The following is a 23,615-nucleotide window of genomic DNA, read 5'->3' as shown; positions in this document are numbered from 1 at the left end:
GGCTAGATGATATGATGGAACTATATGCTCCACTACAACAGAACATACTATCAGTGACGGTTAAAAATCATTATCAGTAACAGATTTTTAATCACCACTGATTACTTGACATTGATAATCAGTGTCGGTTATGGAGCTGACACTGAATTTTCTATCAGTGTCGGTTGATGGCTCTCCAAAAAATCAAATTTTTTTTTTTTGCAACTAGAGGAACCCGATCAGCCACTGCTCACCCGATCGCACCCGAGCTCACAACAGCTCTGCGGTTTTCACTCGCATGCAGTTCCCAGGACTCGAACTCACGACCTCACAACAGCTCCACTCTGCGCGCATGACCGCTTTAACCATCTCACATCTCATTCGTTACGAACTATAATAACAAAATCAATCCTTTTGACATCTTCTAATCGAACGTTTGAACAGCTATTTGAACATCCAAATAGTCTTAAATGAAAAGTTATCAACTACAAAGTTTTATATCTCATCGAGTTCTACAATGTTCATAAAAAAATTGTCTCTATCCGACCCCATATGAAAAAGTATGTTCAATCCGTACAGTGTTTAGTAAAACAGTCGATCCATGCTATGTTCGATAATACAACCATACTTTTACATATGGAGTCCGATTTCAACATTCAATCTCTATTTTCGAAGCTTACAAGGAGACACATCCGAAAGACACATCCGAAAAATACACATATTTAGACATGTACCTTTTTTGACCTTAAAAAGGCTCGAAACACCCTCGACAAGACTTCTGAAGTTTTTGGCCGAAAATTGATCTTCTCCAATTTGCTTGAAAATATTAGGAGATATAATGCTATATCTGAAAGTTAGTATTGCACAGACGTTTTATCAATCTGAGTTACCAAACTCATACTAAAAATATTTAAATTTACAGTTTTCAACTTTATGACTTTGTGTGTGACTTTTTCAATTATTCATACTAGTGTTTAACACTAGATCAACAAATAGTTTGTGGTCAAGTATGTGTGGTTTCTTTGACAGTGTTTAGAGGTTTATTTATGCATTTATATGGCTTCAAATAGAAAAGGTGATCAACTACAAAGTTACAGAGCTCGATGAGAGCTATAATTTTCATATAAAGTTTTTCCTCATCCAATTCCGTATGAAAAGGTTGTAAATTATTTAAAATAAGCTTTCATCGACCACGGTGATCGGCTAAAACTTTATTATGATTATTTAGATATTTAAACAATCTCAAATTAAAAGGTTTTTCAACTACAAAGTTGTAGATCTCGTCAAGAACTATAATTTTTATATAAAGTTTATCTTCATCCAACTTCGTATAAAAATATTATGAATTTTTTCCAGCTCGATAGCAATCATCATTGGCGGTTCGTGGTTAGAATTATCACTGATGTATCAGTGGTGGTTAGTGACTATAATCAGTACCGATACTAATGTATCAGTGATGGTTGTAGTTAAAATTGGCACTGAAGTCAGTTTCAGTGCCGGTTCTTAACGGCTCAATTATTATTTAAGCATGGGAGGTTAAGAATCAACAGTGATATAGTTTTAGTAGTGATTTTAGCACAATCGATACTTATAACGTGACACTTAAGACTAGTTATGTAATAGTGCTCGTATATACGTGGGCAGGCCAATTGTAAGTAACGCCCATACATCATAATGATAGACAAAGTCAGGAACTGAGTGTGGTTTACTACACTGTGTGTCACATCCATTTTTCATGCAATATGCTATGTTTACAAAGTCGTCGTGCTATATGCATGGTTCATTCAAACCGGAGCAGCGCAATGTCTGTTATACACTGGTCACTACTGGACTTGCATATATAATTGCGCAGATAGCGAGCTCAGCTCAGATGAGTCTGAGATGCTAGTAATAACTTTGACAAGAACTTATTGCAAACATCTACCACACTTTAAGTGACACTGATATTACATTCATGATGCGTTCTGTACCACTCCTGGAACCAAAATTTATTTTCTCATTTGGATCGATATGGACAAGCTAGGAGTACTATCATAAGTTCATGTCACAAATGGACTACCTCCAACTTTCAAACATGTATACAACTTGTTCTTCAAGGAAATGATTAACGGATCGACACACATGATTGACTTTAAGTATGGATGGGCTGCTAGCCTGCTACTTGTGATCTTATTATACAGCAAACTAGTTCAGTTTAATAGAGCAGCTAGTCTCGTTGTAATATTTAGTAAGATCATATTTGATTAAAAAGTAGTAACTTTTTATTATCTATCATGTTTTATTTAGACTCTTTGTATATTTTGCTTTTTAAACCATATGAAAATCGAACTGCTAATTTTTATAATTTTTAATTTCGAATTTAGCTATTTATTAGTTGTATTTGATATAAACTCTTTACTTTAATCTAGACCGTTAAATGCTCATAATAATAAGTGGTCTAGATTTTTATTTTTTTCAATTAATATGATAAATTCGTGTTCTTAAGAGCAAAAATGGTGACTCTTTTTAACATTTAAATAATAATATAACTAGCAAGGTGCCCTGAACGAATAGCATGGTTAGTCTTGTTGTAATATTTTATCACTATAATCTTTGATTAAAAATTATTCTATTTAATTTTTTATGAGGTTAGTGTCATTTAGTTACAAAATGCATAAAATTAGAAGAAGAAATAAAAAATATGTTAGTGGAAAAGAAAATTATTTATGCTCCAAATTTGTATCCGAATCGTATACATGTATTTGTTCGATCCGTATATGTTTTGATCAACTATCAAAATTGTGCATAAGGTGTAAGTAGCCTAATCAAAATAAGAATAGGTTTACCTCACCTATGTGTTGTGACTTGCCTGCTGCCTACTTGATATGACGAACTTGAACTCACAGTGCTTCTTAATCTATTATCTTAATAAGAATTTTGAATTTTTTTTCATTATTTTTCATTGTGAATTTTAGCTATTGATTAATTGTATTCTACATAGACTCTTTATTTAGGTATTTGATTTTTATAATAATTTTATCCTTGATATGGATTTTTTTTCTATTCTTTCCCCAATTTTAATTGTTATTACTTTTATTTTATTTGGACTCTTTATTTATATATTTTGCTTCCCAAACTGTATAAAATTGAATTGCTATTTTTTCATAAATTTCAATCCCGAATTTAGTTTTTTATTAAGTCGTGTTCCTGCGAATATGGTGACTCTTTTTAACATTTAAATAATAATATAACTAGTAAGGTGCCCTAAACTAATAGCATAGTTAGTCTCGCTGCAATATTTTATCACTATAATCTTTGATTAAAAATTATTCTATTTAGTTTTTTATGAGGTTAGTGTCATTTAGTTAGAAAATGCATAAAATTAGAAGAAGAAATAAAAAATATGTTAGTGGAAAAAAATTATTTATGCTCCAAACTTGTATCCGAATCGTATACATGTATTTGTTCGATTCGTATATGTTTTGATCAACTATCAAAATTGTGCATAAGGCGTAAGCAGCATAATCAAAATAAGAATAGGTTTACCTCGCATATGTGCTGTGGCTTGCCTACTGCCTACTTGATGTGACGACCTTGAACTACATGGTGCTTCTTAATCTATTATCTTATTAAGCATTTTGAATTTTTTTTTATTTTTCATTATGAATTTTAGCTATTGATTAATTGTATTCTACATAGACTCTTTATTTAGGTATTTGGTTTTTATAATAATTTTATCCTTGGTATGGATCTTTATTTTTTTCTATTCTTTCCCCCAATTTTCATTATTATTACTTTTATTTTATTTGGACTCTTTATTTATATATTTTGCTTCCCAAACTGTATGAAATTGAATTGCTAATTTTTCATAGATTTCAATCCTGAATTTAGATTTTTATTAATCGTATTTGATACAAACTATTTGGTTTCCAAATTTAGCTATTTATTAATCATAATTGATTTGGGTTATTTGGTTTAATCTAGACCATTATATGTCTATAATAATAAATAATCTAGATTCTTTTTTCTCATTAATATAATAATTTCATGATCTTGATAAAGAACACGATGACTCTTTTTTCTTTTTGATAATAATATAATAGATAGATAGATTATCAATATGTTGTGCTCCACAACGCCAGGGTACATCGCTTTCAGGATGAAGCCGGTGTACGTGTATCGCCACGTCGCTCGCTGCAGTGCATTAAACTGCGAGAGCAAGTGTGTCGTCGCGTGGTGCCGCAAGTTATTTCTCCACAAGAAAAGAATTGATTTAGTTTATCAGATGAATCGAGCTCGAAAATTATAACACATAGTTAATTAAGAAAAACCGGCAAAGATCTCAACCGTGGTGCCGCAAGTACCAGAACGTATAGCACGTCGTGTTCATGCTGCCGAGAAGTGAATCATTCGAACCTCGCAGGATTCAATACAGGTTGCTGGAACGGAGTAAAATCACGAGTCCCACTTGCCTTTCGCGGCGCAGCAGACGCGACGGCCGGACGCGCGTGTTCAAGTGGCTGCTGGCTGTCCGGTCACGACTCGACACATCAAGTCCTCAGCTCGGCGACGAGATGCTGCCGGGGACGTGTCCCGTACGCGCGAAGATCGACGCGACGTCGGCGAGGTGAAGGGTGAAGCCGCCGGCATGTGCATGCGGCGAGGACGGTTGCGGTTGCGCCATAAAAGGGGATGGGAAAAGGCGGTCGTCTTCCTCGCGGCTCGGTGCATGCCCCATGCCCAGTAACGCCGACGACGACGAGCTCAAGCCGGTTGCTCGTTGCTAGCTAGCTCCCATGGTGTAGGCGTGTAGCCATGGCCCATGCATTGTGCATCTGTGCTGGTGACATGATCAGATCGTGACGAGCATGAGAAGACTTAACCAACAGACTGCAGAGACGAGCATGCAGCCGATTGATCTCGCTGTTGCAACTCCTTTTTTTTGTTGGTTTTTAACGGCATTGCTATTTGCGACTTGCAGGGAAGGAATCAATCCAATGCTCCGCCTCCTCCGATGCCTCTGGAGTGCTTGTCGTTGGTGTGCGTTTCAGAGATGAGACTCTAACAAAGGGATCATCAGCCTGTTGCAGCAGCCATGAATGTGCGCTTTCGATCGCCATTGATTGCATGTCTTGGAGTGCGGGGACTCATTTATACGCTTTTGCCGAAACAGAGCAAAAGCATGAAGTTCGTTGCGGTCAGCAGGCCGGCGTATCATCAAAGGCATCAAGACTGAAGAGTGACTTGTATTGGGGCACACCGTCAGAAGAACTCTACCTTCTTCAGATAAATTTGTTGCCCCAGTTCTCTACTGACCCCAGTGACTTGTATTGGAGCTGATGGAACTCAAAGTGCAGTCTTATCAGATCTTCATTCTGATCGAAGAAGAGATAGGCCTGCGGAACCTAGCTTGCGGTCTGCCGGATATAGCATAATTTCACCGAGACGTCTTCAGTTTTGTATGCTGTAATCACAACATTTGTAATATTTGAATTTTCCTTCTTCTTAAATGAAAGAGCAGTGCTCCTGCTCATGGCTTCAAAAAAATAAAAAGGCGAGAGCAGTTTGAGCTCCTCCCGTACCATGCATCTGGGCTTTGGCTGCCATGAATTTCTGAATCTGGAAACATATTTGGGCAGCTTCCCTGGAATCAGAACACCTGAGGACTCCACGTACTGATGTACAAATTTCAGGATTGGTTCGGGGATGGACTTCAGTGTATCTGAATTTTATGGAATGAAAGTGAAATTCCTCTCAAAAAAAATCCACAGATCGGTCAAAAATTAAATGTATATCTAGCGTTGACTTTGACCGGAGACCATGTGTCAACGCAAGAGTTTGGTCCAAGTCCAGCAAACTGGAGCAGTGAAATCACATGCTAATTTCTTGCCGGTGCACGAATTTGGTCCAACAGTCCAAGCCTAACGGGCCCAAGAAAACAACAACACCACATGGCAATTTCCATGTGAACCATACTAGGATGATAACGGGAAATGCAACCTATCATGTGGTATATGTCTCGTACTGATACTCATTCATCTGTTAATTCTCTCATCTGTTTCAGTGATTTTTCACACATCTCTCCAACATAAATCTAAACACAAATAAACAGTTCTGATTATTCAAGTTCAAACAAGAACCATGATGAATAATTCAACACGAGCTGTTCTTCCTATCATTCGATTGAATCATCCAACGCATAAAACAAATCCAGATGATCCTGAAACCCAGTGAACAGTGATCCGAGACAAGATCAGATAGACGCTGCAACCCTGAAACCAACATTAAATCTAGCATTGATCTATACACAACCCAAGTTGTTGGCATGCCCAGTGGCTAGAACCCGACGGGGTAACCCATCACCACACCAGTCGGCGGCGCCGTCTTACCCTGATCCGCGGCGACACCACAGCACGAACCACTCGTGCCTGGGCCGGAGTCCGCGGCCTTCCCGGTCGCCGGCACCAGCGCTTTCCCCTCTGCCGGCGCCGCGCCGTCGAGCCTCTTGACAGTGATGTTCACGATGCCGTTGCGGCGGCGCAACCCGCCGGTGTCGAACAGCCTGTAGCTGAGGCAATGCAGGTGCCCGGGCGGGCCCACGGTGAAGTCCTCGACCGGCACCCGCGCCTCCGCCACGGACTCCACCCGCCCACCGCTCTGCGCCCGGCAGATCTCCACGTCCAGCGCGCGCGCGCCAGCCGGCAGCGCCACGCGCACGGCCTCGGCCCAGTAGGGGTGGCCGTTGCAATCGCCGTCCTCGTCGGCGTGGGTGCGCGCGGACGACGACGCGGTGTGGACCACCGCGTAGGCGCCGCCGCCCAGGGCGCGGCCGGAGCGGACCCGGACGGACTCGCCGGAGACGACGGTCACCTCGAGGGTCATCGGCGGCATCGGCATTGTCCCCTTGTACGCCATGGCTGCGCGCGGCCTCGACGATGAACCCTGTGGAAGATTGCAGTGCACACGACGGAGATGGGAGAACATGGCTCACGAGTCGCGACTTATATGGATCGGATAGCAACGGACGGGACCATAGATCGAGTCCGAGTCGTGTCGTCTACTAATATTAGGTACGTAACCTTTTTCATAATTTAACAGGCAACACCTATAATAAATTGTCTTTTTAGCTGTTTCGTAGTAAGATCATCTCCAACAGTTACCTCAAATCTTCATCCTCAAAATACTATTACAGCATCCCCTATCACTATTACAGCATCTTCTATCCCTAACACTGTAGCAGTACTGTATCACTGGAGAGAGGATCCGTTGGAGATGGATTTCTAGTGCTACAAAAAAACCGCAAAAACACTGTAGCACTAGAATCTTCAAATTTGGAGACTCCGTTGGAGATGGCCTAATCTTATAATTCTTCAATTTGCACATATAAATAATTCAATATTATAAATTGTACGATAATGATAATTTGCATAATATAAGTAATTTTATAGTCTAAAATTTTAGTTTACGACATTATTGTTTCGCGAAACAAAATATTTTTCTCTCTCCTCCATATTACTTTAAATACTACTCTACGTGTCATTACATAAATCCTACTTGCGCTTACGAGTGATCATGGAAATTTCATCCTCAACTTTTTACATGGTATCAAATGGAGTAATAATAACAAAGGACCGGATTAGCGTGTGGTGTATAGAAGGCGGAAGTCTCTATTCCGATCATAACAAAAGCCAAGATGACGTGACTTTTGGTGAAAAGACACACGGTTAGAGACTTTGTACTTTGCCAGAGCAAGATTAGGCCCCTGGCATTGTTCGTCATACCAAAGCCACACGACCGCGTCTCTGGTGCTCGTCGGAAGAGATAACGATCGGAAAAAGCGTACGCGTCTCTATAGGGCTGGCCTACAAGTCTACAACGATCTGACGTCGCGTCTTTATCTGATCCACTCCAGCATGCAAACCTCATTTCGACAATTTGGGAACAAAGCGTGGCAATGGCGTCTGGCAGGGGCGAAGCTTCAGCTGAAATGATTTAGGTGTCTCTTCATTATATATTTAATAATAATACAAATTCATATGATTAATATAAATAGGTTACTGATGAGTTTAGGCCTAATCTGGAGCGCGGAAGTTTCGCATGAACCTGCACCATTCCTAAAGAATTCCTATGAAATTGTCGTGGAATTATTGCATCCCTAAAATGTCGTGGCAAGCGTGTCACTCTGACTCATGTCACAAATTTGGTGAACATGTGGTTCCAAGAAGTACCCTTGCAAATCATACATATTAATATTTGACTATTTCTAGCAACATAGAAATTACATAAACAATGGCACGCACGCGCAAACACACCAAAAATGTGCAATCGACAGTTGAGATGGGACTAGAATGAACATCCAGGAAATGCATCTTATCCCCCACAATCCACTAACAGCGTTTTACATGGTATCGAATATTATCAGCGTATTAGAACCAAATCATATTCGGTCAATGCATAATTTTAGCAGATTTGCATGGAACGTATCCAATCCAACGACGCAAGTTCCAAACCTATAAACCTATTCGTGGGTTTTTATCTAGCGGTGGGGTCCTCTTCTCCACGAGGTTTAGATTAAGGCTATGTACGTGGAATTCCATTTAAACAAAAGGTTATGTGTAGATAACGAGTCAGCTAGCTTTTATGCCTCAGATCGTTGAAGCGCGCTCTTTTTTGAAACCGAACCGAAAAGAGAGATGTGGACGAGTCAGCTGGCTTTTATGCCTCAGATCATTGAAGCGCTTTTTTTTTTTTTTTTTGAAACCGAACCGAAAAGAGAGATGTCTCTTATATTGGTAAGAAGAAAATTCCGATGGGTTGAAGCTCTCTTCGATGCAATGCCAGCTCATTAAAGCTAACAAGCTATGAATGGATCCTTAGCCGAGTATAGTTTGCTAAAGGAAGTGTGGCTAACTAATTCTTTGCCAAAAATTAAGTGTACGACATATGGGTTAGGAGTCTAATAAAGTATCACTTATCACAGTTGTGATAGTTAATTAAATAATTACCTAAAACCTATCATATAACTAATCTTAAACGCAATAACTAACCTTACACGTAATAAATTTAGACGTTAACTTAAATATGTCCTCAACCGGCTTGCTGAAAAGCTCAAAATGTCTCATTTGGCTTGCAAGCCAAGTAGAGTTCAATAATTGAACAAAGAAAATACTCCACATGTTTACAACCTGGTAGATAAGTAATCTTATTCACAACCTGGTTTTATGCACGTGAAGGCTCTTATTTACAACATCACATCTTTTTTCGATAAAAAAAAGTTTTTATCGATCTTAGATCATTACATCAAGATGATACAATTGCACTATGAATATTTTTTATCTCTATATAGTCTCGATGCACACAGCCAAAAAAGAAAAGAGAAAACATAAAAAAATTAGCATAGGTGTAAAAAGGAAATGCTAAGGCGCTCCGATCCTCCGACTAGACTGCCACCCATACACTTGGATAAAACACTCACTGACCACACCTCTAAATGCTAACACGCCATTGTGATCGTATATTGAGAGTCTGATTTCTATAATATAGCCTGGTACGGAACCAGTGAGTACAAATTTAAAGAATCTACAAAGGAGATAAAATATATTTTTATCAAATAACATATCATTCCTGTATAACCAAAGTGACCAACAAGTAACTGCCTCCCCCAATAGAACTTTCGGTTTCAAATCCTTCATAATACCACGTAACTAAGTATCAAACATATGGGATACACTACGAGACCAAAAGAGTACTGAAACCGCTTGTATGATAGACCACACAGTGCAGTCAAAACGGCATTCAAAGAGAAGATATTTAATTATCTCTTCTTGGTGATAAAAACAACAATTCTTACTCCCTAGTCACTTGCACTTTGCCAGATTATCCTTTATCAAGACTACACCTTGGCGTAAGTACTAAAGAAAGATTCTAACTTTAAGAGGCACTTTCAGTTTCAAAATGTGTTTATTTAGAAACATCATTATGCATTAAGACAAGATAGTGAGATTTCACCGAGAACTGCCCATTCAAAGTTAAATTTCAACGAAACTCATCTTGCTCTCGAGTAAAGACAATATTAACAATTCGAGGAAGTAAAACATTTCACACTATTAATTTTAGCCCTATAAGGTTCCTTCTAAAAGAAACATTTGAAGAAAAGGTTTGGAGTATTTCTGTTATAGTATCATGTTTATTATAGTATCATATTTGTTCCTTATAATATTATAAAGACATGGATATTGCTCTCGCATAGGTGAATTTTCTAACCATTGATCTTCACAAAACCTAATTTGAGTGCCATCTTTGACAGTGAAGGTTATGAAGTGTTGAAAATCTCACTTCACCTTCATAAGACCGGCCCAAAAATATGAATCCTAGCTTTTCACTGGATCCGTGAGAGAGGTTTAGAACTCATGTACTTATTACGAATTAATTGTTGCCACATTTCATCAAACATGAGCAACTTAAAAAACCATTTACTAAGTAAGACAATATTCTTAATATCTAGATCTTGAATCACTAGGCCTCCTTGATCTCTGGATCAGCATAATATGTTATATTTAGTAAGACGATATTCTTTCTTTTAACCGTCACTTTGGCAGTAGAACCTAGAGAAAAAATAGTCAAGTTTTTTAAGCACATCCCTTGGTATAGCGAAAAAAAGACATCATATACATGAGTAGACTGCTGAACACTGAATTTATCAATGTCAATCGCCCACCAGTTAAAAGAGATTTTTCTTTTCAACTATTGAGTCTCTTCTCCAACCATTTCTCAACCTCTTCCCAATCAGCATTTCTCAATTTTCTATAATGAATAGAAATAACTAAATATCGCAAAGAGAATTCACCAATACCACAACCGAAAAACTCGATGGACTGCTCAAACATGGATAGGACGTCGCTAAAGTAAAACAATTTGCTCTCGTGAAAATTGATATTAAAACCCAATAGTTGTTCAAAAGCACAAAGCAATATCGTCATATTGCGAGCTTTTTTAAGGTCATGATCATAAAGTGTATCGTGTCATCAACAATCTAAGAAATGAGGCACCACTTCATAAATTTATCCATCTGCTTTGACAAATTTGATAAAAACAGATAACATATCAACTACAATATTAAATAACATTAGAAAAAGAGGTCACCTTGTAGGAGGCCTTTTTTAGCATTAGCTCTTTTTCTTTCACCTAAGAATTCCATCTATATCTACTATTAGGATTATTTTTCCAGACTAGTGTCTCCCGGAATTATACTATGCTTTAGATGATTCGGAAGGGCGACCAGCTGGCCTTGCAAATGCAACCACTGATAGCAGTCCATCATCCATCCTTCAGAAAAGTAAGCAAGGAACAATCCAGAAAGACGAATGCACTTTATTTCGCCTCAGCCTGAGCTACACCGATTGGACGACGCCCCTATATAATCCCACGCAGCATCCAAACCTCACTTCAAGAAATCAGGACCAAAGCGTGAAAAATATTAGGTGCAAATTGACTATCTGGTGCAAAGTAAAAACAATATAGGGCAACCGTCAGATTGTGATCTAGCGACTCGAGTTCAGTGGACGTTTACCCAATGAACACTTTTAAACAACCCCACCCCACCCACAAGACGTCAAAATCTGGACAGCTGCATTTAAGTGAGATGAACATTACCCTTCGAATCAGTGGAAGTTTCATGTTTCCACTTTTCACTCGATAACGCATTTGCACCTAATATTTGCACCTAATATTTCCCCGACTTCTAGTTGCCAATGACGTCTGCAGTTTACCTGTGGGTCCCTATAAATGCTGAGTGATCCCTCTCCGAGTTGACCCATAACAAATTTGGTGAACACGCGGTTCCAAGAACCAGCACCCATGCAAATCACGGTTACTCGTATTTGCAGCTGTTCCTAGCAACAAACAGAACAATCAAACAATCACAAACACGCCCAAACCCACGATCAACAGCTTGGGATGAGAACTGATCGAACAGCGTCCCGGAAATGCACTTCTCATTTCCACGATCCACAGGCATAAATACATCAGGGGCGCCCTGATTTGTTGATGGATTCTGAGTCTGAGATTTTATACACAAGCATCAGGGAAAGGGGCGTACGGATTACAACAACAACAGAGAGGAGTTTCCAAATCCCCAACTAGCCAAGCCAAAGAAAAACATTATTATTATGTCTAGCAGTGATAATTAGCTGCTTATAATACATGGTAATTAATTAATTAACTGATGCTAGAAGCTTCTACAGGGTGGAGCGGGCGGACTCACCTGGAGTTGGATCCGTCTTGGTCGGACCCGGCCCCTGGGTCCGGTCCGATGCAGGGCCGCGTCGAGTGGTACACGGGCGTGGGCCGGTATATGGGCCAGGGGTGCTGGTCCGGCGACTGCTCCTTGCTGCCTGAATGCGGATCCGACGTCTCCGGCTTCACCTCCGCGCCGGCGCCGTGGTCCGCCGAGTCCTCGCCGTCGCCGTCTCGCGACCGCTTCAGCCCGATGGATATGCCGAACAGCCTCGCGGCCGCGTCGGGTCCCGCGTCGGCTGCGAGGCCGGCGGCAGCAGTGGCCAGGGCCGGGCACGAGGGCATCAGCTCGAGTATCGCCGGGGGGAGGGGTGGAAGAGGGGGCACGGCCTCCGATGACTCCCCCGAACAGTTGACGACGGAGGACAGCGCCGCGGAGGAGTCGAGCTGCTGGGAGGTGGCGTACTTGGACATGAGGAGGAGGATATTATTGCAGAGCTTCTTCATCTGCCCGAGCTCGCGGGTCAGCCGCGCGTTCTCGCGGCGGAGACGCTCGTTCTCCTCGCCCATGTCGCCGGACGCGGACCTGCTGCCGCTCCCGCCGGAGCCTGACGGCGCCAGCTGGTGCTCCTCCGCGGAGCCGGAGTTGGACGACAGGACCTGCTCGTCCGAGGAGAGCGCCGGTGAGCCCGGCCGCGTCACCGGCAGCGCCATGGGAATCGGAGCTGCGGCCACCGTTACCACCCCGGACGCCGCTGCCGCCGCTGCGGCCGTCGCCAAGCCCTGCGCGGGCGCGGCTGGAGCCGGCGCCACCTTCCGGCGGTGTATATCGCAGAGCAGGCGCTTCTCCCCTCGGCGGAAGCAGTCGTTGGCGAACTCCCACCGGTCCGGCACGATCTTCCTAAATCCCTACGTCACAACCAAGCAAATTCCACATCACCGCCATGGCCCTCTACATCAATCCAAGCCAAGCCCCAACCCAAGGAGTCTAGTCAATCGAGCACGTAACGTACGTATGTGTTGAGCTGCCGCACGAAGCTGGAGAAGTTGTTGTGCTTGAAGTACTTGGGAAGAAGGTCGCGCGCGAACTCCGCTGGCCGCCACACCACGAACGTCGAGCCGTCGTCGTTCCAGGAGATCACGTCGTCCACCGCCATGTCATCCACCAGCTGGTACGTCTTCGTCAGGAACGGCGTCAGCAGCGACCTTTGCGCCGGCGCCGGGACAGGCGCAGGCGCAGGCGGCTCACTGGCCGCGGCCTCCGCGGCGGCAGCGCCGATCTGCTCAGCCATCTGACCACCGCCGCCCGGCCGGATCTGAGTCGGGGAAACCGAAGTTTCCAGATGCGGGAAAGCCGCCTCGCGTTGGGTGGAAGGTACGGAAGAAGAAGCCTTCTGGAAGCTTCGATTGCGGATTAGGAATTTTTTATAGTTCAACGGGAGGCCAGCACGAGAAAAAAAAACCCGACCCATTTTGTGAACCGGGCTGCGACAAAAAAACCACTCGACCGGGACTAAGCTAGCCAGGCGGGTGGGGCCGGCCTCATAGATATCTCTATGCGGCGGTGTTTTTGGCTGTCAGATCAAGCGTGTGTGTGTGACGGACGGCTACGATTGAAGATAGAGAAGGATTTGGTTCTCCGCGAGGTGTGTGGGGGAGCGAAAGTGCGCGAAGGTTCCCTGGACTTTTCGCCCCCCTTCCTTCTCGAAGGTTCAGGTAGGCGCCGGGATGGCCAGGTTGGAGGGGACACGTGTCGACCGTAGGGCCACGGATGCTGGATGTGATAAGATTTTTGTGCTGTTTTTTTTTTTCTTTCTTTCTTTCGTCATCGTGCGGCCAACTTTGATCATGGTTTGCGATCAAGTGTTCGGATTCATCAAACTTGAAATCTCGCTAAGACGGATAGTTTGTGATCGGCCGAAGCTCGTTTAGCAAGCAATATCCCTGGCCATATTTTCTTTTTCTTTTTCTTTTTTTACTTAAATGAAAGAGCAGTGCTCCTGCTCATGGTTTTTCGAAAAAAAAAAAAAGAAACTTCGAAATTAGAGTATCCATATACAGAGAATGGTCAAGTTTAGATATATGAGAACTACCTCACTTAATTTGTCTGTAAAAGAACTTGCATAATATTATGTCTTAACTGATTTTTATTATCAAAAAGTTTAGATGACTAATAGTTAAAGTTAGATAAAGTAATGGTTACTCGCATACAAAGATAATGTAGTGATGGTTAAAGTTGTATTAGATTGTGAAAAATATCAACTCAAATATAGGGTAGTGGAGGAGTAACAGAGTACTTTTACATAATGGTTGCCAACCAACTAAAGTCCTTTTCTCATTTTTTTTAGGCATGAATGATTAACAAAAATATGACCTATTCATTATCATTATATTGTCCACAGAAGTGCACGATGCCAGTCCAATTTAGAACATGGGATTTAAATTCTACTTATATTTAGAGTGGATGTTCCCTCACCTGCATAGAATTTAAACTAGCATTGAAGAGTCAACCTCATTCTTTTAACCACTTTTTTAGAGAAAAAGAAATGTAGTGCCGAGGAGTATAATAAGAATACTTATTTTTGAGATGATAATATAAATACTTTAGATGAAATGGATGGTAACCGTAGGGATGTGACCCTTTCTAATCTGCCTTTAGTCAACGCAAAAACAAGATATCTTTCTGCTTTCTCCTCGCGGAAACAGGAGCCACTGCCATAACCTTGCATCTCACATTTGTTACCCAAGCATTGACTACCGGTTATGTCAAATTTGTGTGTGGCGCTAATCGATTTAGGGGTAACACCGTAACAGGCTTTTAACGAAATTATGGGTTGCAAGAGATTAACCGTGGGATGGGGTTACTGTGCCTCAAATTGGAAAACGGGAAGAGGGATTATGGTTTGGGTGCAAACCAAAATGCATGACCGCTTAATTGTGAGAGTAGATTCTTAAAGAGAGAGGATTCAAAGTGTTGTTTGTAGATGACGTGGAGGCTGAAATAGAGAGAACTGAAGACGGCTGGAAGTTGTCAGAAGTCTTTAGTCGTGTTGCACTAGGATGTCCAGGGTACATCATTTGAGTTTTAAAAAATCGTGTTTATGAACTAGGAGCAGGAACCGAGGGTAATCCCATTTGTTTTCTCATTATGGTTCTAACTTTTCTTTTCATTCGATGACAAGAGCTCTACGGATTTTATATTATAATTATCATCTCATGACTTATTGTGAATTTATAGTGTTTAGTAGCATGGACACACTAAAAAGAGGGGGATTTTTTTACAGATAATGACACACTCATATCCTAACCTCTGCAACCGAAGAAATACGTAACCAATGATTATCGCGAAGATAAAGTAAATATAACAAATAGCCAAAGTTCACCACAAATAGCTAGCCAAAGTTCACCATAAAAGCAAAGTTCACTAAAATTTTGCGTAGCTTCGCAAACCTAGAATTTGCATATATCCTCAGTATGGTGCTGCCTTTTCTTGTGAGTGGTGAACGCTTAATAGTGTGAAGGACCAAAGGAAGTATTAGCTATACCATTCGAGCCCAGCTTATGGGACGAGTCAGTCCAAGCCAACCCAAAATCGTCCAATTACTATAAACCGACTGATCCGGCAAGAAGATATACGATATGAAACTTTGTAGGTACATTTGAATGGTTTGTACTTATTACATCTTCCATTTAAAGGTTTCAGACAAATATGGACAATTCGGTCCAGAGTTCTGATAATCCTCTTTACTTCTTTTCAGCATTGCCACAATAGCCATACGGGTTCTTCTTGGCCCAGTTCCACTGGTCCCTGCACATCTCGTCTACTCCATACTGGGCTCTGCACCAAGAAGTTCAGCTCTCAGTTTGTATTTTGTTTTGGCAAGAAATAAGAGCATCAATAATCAATTACTGACAAGCTACAAAATTTGGGAGAGGACAGGAGCTGTCGCTGTTCATAGCAATTACCTCCAGCCGAGCTCCCTTTCGGCCTTCTCAGTGGACGCGTAAGCCTCCGTCGCATCGCCGGGCCTCCTGGGGCAAAACTTGGTGGTAATCTCCTGCAGTTTTGCAGCCAGAAACGTCAGTTCCATCCCTTTCTCCCAGGGACCAGGGTCAGCAAAAACATGAGCCAGCCATGCACGGATAAAAACCTTGCCGGAGGCCTTCTTGAACGCCGCCACCATCTCGAGCACGGATGTGCCTCGCCCTGTGCCCAGATTGTAGGCCACACAACCTACCCAAAAAAAAAAAAAAATCAAGAGGGCCACGAGACAGTATGGTTAAGTGGATGCGATTGAGCATGCGTGCCCGAAGTGTTCGGCAGCGCCGTACCGAGGTCAGGAGTGTCGAAGAGTTTGTTCAGCGCTGCGATGTGGCCGTCGGCCAGGTCGACGACGTGTATGTAGTCCCTGATCTGAGACACCAAAACCAAAAGAGATTACGGCCAATTCAACATACAAATGCTACAAACTTTCGGTTTCCAACCAAAACCATTTTGCAAACTGGGCGCTGCTGACAGTGGATGTCAGCGACTGTTTGTGACGATTTCGTACGGGAGAAGTAGGGGCACCCACCGCGGTGCCGTCTCGGGTGGGGTAGTCGTGGCCGTAGACGTTGAGCTCGGGCAGCCTGCCGACGGCGACCTGCTGGATGTAGGGCAGCAGGTTGTTGGGTATTCCCTTGGGGTCCTCCCCAATCTCGCCGCTGCTGTGCGCGCCGATGGGGTTGAAGTAGCGCAGCAGGACGATGCTCCACTCCGGGTCCGCGCGGTGGTAGTCCCGCGCCATGTCCTCCAGGATAAGCTGCGGCAGCAACCGATGCCGTCAGGGCTTGCAAAACCGGCACGCGACAAGAGCGTCGCTGTCGCTGTACATCGATCGCTGTCAACGGGGCGTGAACCACAACGCGATTGGCAGTTTGGCGTCGTGATTCTACCTTGGTCCTGCCGTACGGGTTGGCGGCCTGCAGCTTGGAGTCCTCGACGCACGGGGTCGCCTCCGGCTCGCCGTACACGGTCGCCGACGACGAGAACACCATCTGCACGCAGCACGCTCGACGTCAGAGATGTCGTGTCGACACTCGACACCACGCGCGTGCGGTGTATCCTTGTCGCGAGATGCGGAGCATCCAGAACCTGGAGAAAGGCTGGGTTGAATGAGCACGGAACTTCGATGACTACCTTGTTGCACCCATGCTTCTTCATGGTGTTGTAGAGGTTGATGGTGCCGACGATGTTGTTCTCGTAGTACATGTCGGGGTGCGCGACGCTCTCCCCCACGGCCTTCAGCCCGGCGAAGTGGATCACGGCGTCGTACCTGGACATGGATGATCACAATGGACAGGTTGAAAGAATGACAGCAAGTGCTGCTTGGTTTGTAGAAGGACACTTTGATGCATGGATCAGTCACCTCTTGGCGGCGAAGACCTTCTCCAGATCATCGATGCTCCTCAAGTCCCCCTGAAACCAGGAAAGCATGCAGTCAATCATCTGCTAGGTGGAAGCCACGCATGGAGGAGGAGGAGAGGATTGATTTGCACGCGTGACGATGGAGCAAGAAAGGCATCGACAGGACGGCGCTGCTTAGCCGCAGGGGCGCGTGGGTACGTACGCGAATGTCGTCGAGGCGGGCGGAGAGGGCGGGGCCGGCGATGCGGCGGACGCGGTCGAGCGCCTCGGGGACGGAGTTGTGGAAGTTGTCGACGACGGTGACGCCGTAGCCCTGCTCCAGCAGCCGCAGCACCGTGTGCGTGCCGATGAACCCCGCGCCGCCCGTCACCAGCACGCTCCTCCTGCTCCCCCTGCCTCCCCCGCCGGCGTTGGCCTCCGCCTCCCCGCCGTTCGCCATCGACCGATCGATCGATCGATCCACGTGCACCGCCGCTTGCTGCCCGTGTCGTGGGGTTCTGTTGCGCTTGCACCGGCCGCGCTACCTGGGCCCGAGCGGATATATACCGGGTCCGGTGCCGCTGGGGCGCGTGCCGTGGCGAAAGAGGCCAGCCAACGCAACGTGACAGGCTCACGAGGCGGAGCGGCGGTGGAGCGGCGGATCAGATACCCATCGGGTGGACTAGTGGGCCTGTAGGGGCCACGCTGTTTCGTACTAGCGTTTGCGTTGCGCGCGTGCTGTGTGCATCGCGGTCGTTGATTCCCCAGAGGTCGTCGCTGGCCTTCGCGTGTTTCAGCGAGGCAGAGGCGGATCTTTTCAGGTGGGCGGGACGGAGAAATTCTATGTAACTGTTATAAAAATTAGTTTATGTAACCGATTAACAAAAATATTATATTAGAAGTTATAAAAAAATCAAACAAAAATATTATAGTGTAGAACATGCTGTCATCTATCATCTCATAATTTTTTTAGCTCGCTAATTCAGTATCCGTGCATTGCTCCGGTACCTTTATTCAATCGTGTTTGGTACTGTTGCGATGATATAAAATAAAGAGAAAAACTAGACTTATAAAATAGTTGTATAATCAAAAATAACTTACATTACAATGATACTCTAAATTGTTTCACCTAAACATACTTACAAATAAATATTAAATTATTCGTGTCAAACATAAATACACAAACGACATTTTGATACTACAAAATCTAATGACGTGGAAAGCAAAATTGCCTCCTTATCATCTGGCGATCTTTCGCATGCATCATATAGATCTAAATATCTCGACTATTGTGTGAATTAAAAAAGTCAGCAATAAAAAATATTTTGATTATGGTGTAAGAACCTCTCTGTAGACGATGTTCTTAATTCACGTCGCACTCTGCTTTGAGCACTTCTTCTTTTTCTTATCAGTCAAATTCTCCATAATAAATCCACATATACAGTAGTGAGTTTTACTAATCTTAAGTTGTACTAATTTAAGTCGTGCAGGTAAATGTGATTTGAAGGTCTAAATCATCAGATTGATAATTGAGACAATGTCTAACAATTTCCAATTTGAAATAAGCTCAAGCACTGCATGACATTAAATTATCCAGGTTCTTTTGTCTCTGTCGGTGTATCAGGAACCGGATGTCCCTGAGTCCCGAAGCCAGGTCAGCCGTCCGCCACGTGTCACCATCCCGCGAGGTCCCTCCTGTGGGATGAGAAAAATATAAGTTCCGAGAGAAGGTGCTCGGGGCCACAGCCTCTGGTCCCCGAGCACCCCAGTTCACCGATGACCCGCAGAGTCCAAGTACCGGGAAGAAAGTGCTCGGGGCCACAGCCTCTGGTCCCCGAGCACCCCAGTTCCCCGATGACCCACAGAGTCCAAGTACCGGGAAGAAAGTGCTCGGGGAGGTGCCCGGTCGCCCCCGAGCACCCTAGTCCCCCGACGATCAAAAGAGCTAAGTTCCGGAAGAGAGTGTTCGGGGTAGCACGTGGCAGCCCCCGAGCACTCGATTCCCCGAGGGGTCAGTGCAAAAGTGCTCGGGAGAGAGTGCTCGGGGTTGCACGTGGTGGCCCCCGAGCACTAGGTTCCCCGAAGGTTCGTGCGAGAGTGCTCAGGGAGGTGAACAGTACCCCCGAGCACTCGGTGCCCCGATGACCCAGAAGGGCCCCTGAGGGGCCCACCGATGAGGTGTCAACCAGTCAGAGGTCCGAGGCCGCATTTAATGGGCGTGCGCGGCCTGACATCCCCAACTGCTCCCGCCGCAGTGTCAGTCCCTGCCATGCTTTGGCAGAGAGGCGTGGGGCCATTAATTGCACGGGTCCTGTCCCGTACCATCCGGTGTATCTCGGGATAACGTTGCCAGGATCAAGGCGTTCCGCCTGCCGCCCTGCCGTGGCAGAGGAACAAGACAGGGTGGGCACGCCGGGTGCCTCTGTGGCTGCCCGGTGGGCCCTCTCAACGGCGCCCGTCGCCAGGGCGTCCACAGTGACGAGTGACCGGACGCGCGCCGCGTTTTTCCACTGCCCCTGTCACTTTGCCCAGAGAAAATGATGACGTCTTTCTCAGTCGTGGTGTCTTGGAACTTATGCCCATTCCTTCCTGTTCGGGGTATGTCGCGGCCGACGAGTGCATAAAAGGATCGGCATACAGAGAGATTGAGATATTGAAACACTGGAGGAGAGAACAATTGGAAAAAAAGACAAGCCCAAGCAATCGACCGTGCCACACTCAGACGAAAACATTGCAAGCATGCCTGAGCAGAGCTAGAACAAGGAGCCTCAAGCTTTTAGTTAGGCAATATATCCTTGTAACCAGATATATCCCTGAGGGATCCCCTCAGGGTAAGTAATTGCATACATACAGGAGTAGGTTATTACGCCCCCGTGTGGTCCGAACCTGCCTAAACTCCGTTGCATTTACTTCCGCTTCCATTTATTTCTCCGACGAACTTATTTAGGATCATCCCTCCGACCGAATCTTTAATCCTCCGACAGTCTCTTTGCAAAATTATGAGTTATCTCTAATCAGAATGATATTTTTAATCACAAGACAAATAAAAACTTTAATCTTAAGAGGAATTTCACTTGGCAAGTAAAATTTTGAGGGAAACATGAATCTTTGCATTTCAACCTAGTATCCATTGATTTAACCGGAAAACCTTACTACTATTCCCCTGCCAAACTAAATTTTTCGGATTGTCCTTTAACTGTATATACTGTTGGCGCATCTGATAGTACCCCTCCAAAAAGATATCATAACCCGTTATGCAGTTTATCACCTCATCTAAAAATGAGCAAATAATTTGCAGCAAGATGATGCGGGAGTAGGAACCGAAGCGGAGTTGCGGCGGAGATCGTGGGAGAGCAGGCGGGCAGACGATGGACAGGGATGCAGGACATTTGGGCGTGTACGCCAGGTGATGCGGGAGTAGGAACCGAAGCGGGACGATAGGAGGCATTAGGTTATTTTTAAGTAGGAGAGAAACAATAACTTGGATAAAGATTTTTTTGTTTTTTTTCCTCCCTGCACAAGTTGTTGTTTAAGTTCAAATTTCATGAGATGGTAGATGATAGCTTTCTCTACACTATCATATATTTGTTAAAAAAATTTATAACCTCTAACATAGGGTTTTGGTTGAGTTGTTACATAAATTGATGTGTGTAACGGTTACACGATAGAAATTTTCGACAGGAGGGGCTCAACCCTCACCGTCTGCCACTCCCCCGTACTCCTCCAATTTTTGCAAAAGAAGTAGAAAAAGAGGGAGATATGATGGAGGAGGAGGAAGACGACAAGTCTCTCTGTGATTTCGTTGCGTTCACCACTGCAGCAAAGAATGATGTTGATGAACACTAAGACCTTGTCTATGTTGTAAACGAATCCGTATGAGACTTGTCTATTGTGATAAGAAGAAAATCAACAGACTGAGTTGCTCGGTCAATCCAGAGGAAACCGAACAAAAACTACTGAACATAGCGGGTAAACTAACTGCCTAAATTAGGCGTAGAGTACCGGAAAACGACCCCGACATTTCACGAGCTACCTAGCTACATGGTCGACACCGGCGCCTTGTCTCTGTGACCGTCGGCCGCTTCGCCACCGAGCGATAACGCCTGCACGGCGGTGCAGCCGTATTCCCTGCACACTCGTGCCCATCACTGAGGTACGTGGATAACCTATGCAAAAGAAGGTGCAGTGATGTACTACAAAGACAAAGCACAAATGCTATGTGCCTCTTGTCATCAGCACTAATCGACTTTTGTGTTTTGTTTATTTAAAAGATCCGCACTGATCGACGCTGTAGCGCCAAGAATGTGAACTGGACCTCGCACTCCTGTAAAGAAATGAATTATTATGTCCACCTTGAGAGGATTCAGAAAGAAAAAAAAATGCAAGTTTCAGACCGCTGGAACCTGAAGCCGGCCTTGCTTATTCAGGCAGATGCAGAGGAGTGCAGGAAACAGCCACGGCGTTAGTGCCCGCATGGCATTCTTGTTCCTATCCTTTGTTCTTTCTGTCTTGCACGGTTGGTATACCTCTATGGCTAGCTTTTTTTCTGTAATGGCTAGAAAACAAGTTGCAAGACGCAAGCTGCAAGTCTGTCACAATAATTGAAGTCCTTTGAAATACATTATCTGAATGTCTGTATATGTAAGAAGAATGCAGCTCCGCCAAACAAAGAACAAAAGAGAAAATGCTTCTACCCCATACCTAAAGTGCTCAAGCAATTTAAAACTTCCTTTATAAAAAAGAGAGAAACTAGATAAACTGAAGCATTGTAGACCAACTGTTGGTCAGGACACACGCCACCTTGCAGAGCTTCTCAAAACATTTGGGCCAATTTGAGCGGCACAAATGGGACAACGTTTCTGCTGTTGAAGTTCCAGTGAGGCAGTGACATAGACCGTGATCTGAATCCATACAGATACAGGCTTCAATATGCATTGGGCCTGGACAAACAAAAGAAGCGAAAACAAACTGCAAATGCTCTTTTCAATCACCACATGGCAGTCCAGTCCGCACACATTTCCGGCTGAAAATTTTGAGCTAAAACAAACTGCTAACTTCCAATTCTGGATCAGTACAGGGACAAAGAACACTGCTAATTTGATCCCTCTTGCCCGAGTGAGTTCAACTCTGAACTAAATCCCAGGTATTTGGATCCAAACCTCTTTGTCCACATATGCCAACTCCTCTCCAGGTTTCGCAACTCATTTTGATTGTTTCTATTCTTACCTAGAGTAACTTTCACTAATCTGAAATATCATAAAACTACACACCAGACGTGTCATGAGGAAGGAGACATTATTTGCCAATCGCTAATCCCATGCTCAACCATACAAAATGTATAATACTCCTCACGTGATTTCCAGTAGCATCCCGTACTTACACACCAGTACAATACAAGTCAACCAGATCAACTGACAAGGAAGCCCAGTGCAGTTGAAGATAATATTTTCTGACTACCAGTCTGTACTCTGAAACAATGGTCCAGGCACTGCCACTTTTCTGGCTCAATCGATGCCCAGATCTCAACACACAACGTGGCCAATGTGATCCAGATGAATGAGAAAACAAAGAAAAACAGGTTGGTGGAGGGTCTACCAGTACCAGATCAATGATTAAAGGTAGAACACAAAGAGAGGTAAAAGGAAAGGCTATGGATGCAGGTAATTTCCAAAGGAAACAACAAGCATCTTTGCCCTGTAGCTACAGAACCTCTTCCACATGCAAAAAGGTGCTGAAGTTTCCTCTGTGAGACTGTGACAACATCTGGTAGAATCCGAGCACGCTGTCATTATACAATCATCAGGTCAGGGCGAAAGATCTACTCATACATGATAACTGATGAAAACAACAATGCCGACAGTTTGCCCTTTCCAGTAACTCCAGAAATGGTGGTCTCCCAGAGTCTGGAAGCCATCATTTTACAGACCAGTAAAGAATAAAACTGGTAATTGCAGCAGGAGAAAAAGAGCAGACAACATGACTTGCATGTGGGCTATCACAGAGCAAACAAACATGGAACAAAATCTAGATATAGTGA

General features: G+C 44.1%; 3 protein-coding genes across 8 annotated transcripts; all 3 read right to left on the bottom strand.

Annotated features, from left to right (window-relative positions):
* Window positions 1-6,053: 6,053 nt before the first annotated feature.
* LOC133902023 (BON1-associated protein 2-like) lies at window positions 6,054-7,187 on the bottom strand. The gene has a single exon (XM_062343593.1). It carries the CDS (start codon window positions 6,940-6,942, stop codon window positions 6,295-6,297), a length of 648 nt encoding a protein of 215 aa, XP_062199577.1. The 5' UTR covers window positions 6,943-7,187; the 3' UTR covers window positions 6,054-6,294.
* Window positions 7,188-10,991: 3,804 nt separating this feature from the next.
* Window positions 10,992-13,993, bottom strand: LOC133901612 (heat stress transcription factor B-2c-like). Of its 6 annotated transcripts, XR_009906741.1 has the most exons (4): window positions 13,206-13,988; window positions 12,221-13,101; window positions 11,611-11,849; window positions 10,992-11,401 (listed from the first exon to the last, which is right to left on the bottom strand). XR_009906741.1 is itself a non-coding variant. In XM_062343030.1 (3 exons), the coding sequence occupies exons 1-3, from the start codon at window positions 13,662-13,664 to the stop codon at window positions 11,371-11,373; spliced, it is 1,371 nt and encodes a 456-aa protein (XP_062199014.1). In that variant the 5' UTR covers window positions 13,665-13,988; the 3' UTR covers window positions 10,992-11,370. The 6 variants fall into 6 exon arrangements, 5 of the variants coding, with proteins under 5 accessions (XP_062199014.1, XP_062199015.1, XP_062199016.1 ...); XM_062343030.1 differs by lacking the exon at window positions 11,611-11,849; XM_062343031.1 differs by lacking the exon at window positions 10,992-11,401 and having other exon boundaries at window positions 11,421-11,849.
* Window positions 13,994-15,807: 1,814 nt separating this feature from the next.
* LOC133902465 (UDP-glucose 4-epimerase 3-like) lies at window positions 15,808-18,125 on the bottom strand. Its single transcript, XM_062344060.1, has 9 exons — window positions 17,802-18,125; window positions 17,601-17,650; window positions 17,372-17,507; window positions 17,128-17,229; window positions 16,767-16,994; window positions 16,525-16,606; window positions 16,344-16,426; window positions 16,159-16,250; window positions 15,808-16,030 (listed from the first exon to the last, which is right to left on the bottom strand). Exons 1-9 carry the CDS (start codon window positions 18,036-18,038, stop codon window positions 15,937-15,939), a joined length of 1,104 nt encoding a protein of 367 aa, XP_062200044.1. The 5' UTR covers window positions 18,039-18,125; the 3' UTR covers window positions 15,808-15,936.
* Window positions 18,126-23,615: the final 5,490 nt, after the last annotated feature.

This window comes from Phragmites australis, chromosome 20, assembly GCF_958298935.1.
Source record: "Phragmites australis chromosome 20, lpPhrAust1.1, whole genome shotgun sequence".
Classification (NCBI taxonomy): domain Eukaryota; kingdom Viridiplantae; phylum Streptophyta; class Magnoliopsida; order Poales; family Poaceae; genus Phragmites; species Phragmites australis.
Note: the sequence above shows the minus strand (reverse complement) of the source record. Positions and strands in the feature narration are given on the sequence as shown.

Bases quoted from the DNA above. Each gene is read 5' to 3' on its own strand.
- LOC133902465 (XM_062344060.1), bottom strand. From the start codon at position 18,038: ATGGCGAACGGCGGGGAGGCGGAGGCCAACGCCGGCGGGGGAGGCAGG. The intron at 16,995-17,127 runs GTAGAATCACGA...TTGCTGCCGCAG, and splicing joins ACCCGTACGGCAGGACCAAG to CTTATCCTGGAGGACATGGC. The intron at 16,427-16,524 runs GTACGGCGCTGC...TTTTTTGGGTAG, and splicing joins CTTCGACACTCCTGACCTCG to GTTGTGTGGCCTACAATCTG.
- LOC133901612 (XM_062343028.1), bottom strand. From the start codon at position 13,664: ATGGGTCGGGTTTTTTTTTCTCGTGCTGGCCTCCCGTTGAACTATAAA. The intron at 13,102-13,205 runs GTACGTTACGTG...GTTGTGACGTAG, and splicing joins TGCGGCAGCTCAACACATAC to GGATTTAGGAAGATCGTGCC. The intron at 12,017-12,220 runs GTGAGTCCGCCC...ATAAAATCTCAG, and splicing joins CAAGACGGATCCAACTCCAG to ACTCAGAATCCATCAACAAA.
- LOC133902023 (XM_062343593.1), bottom strand. From the start codon at position 6,942: ATGTTCTCCCATCTCCGTCGTGTGCACTGCAATCTTCCACAGGGTTCA.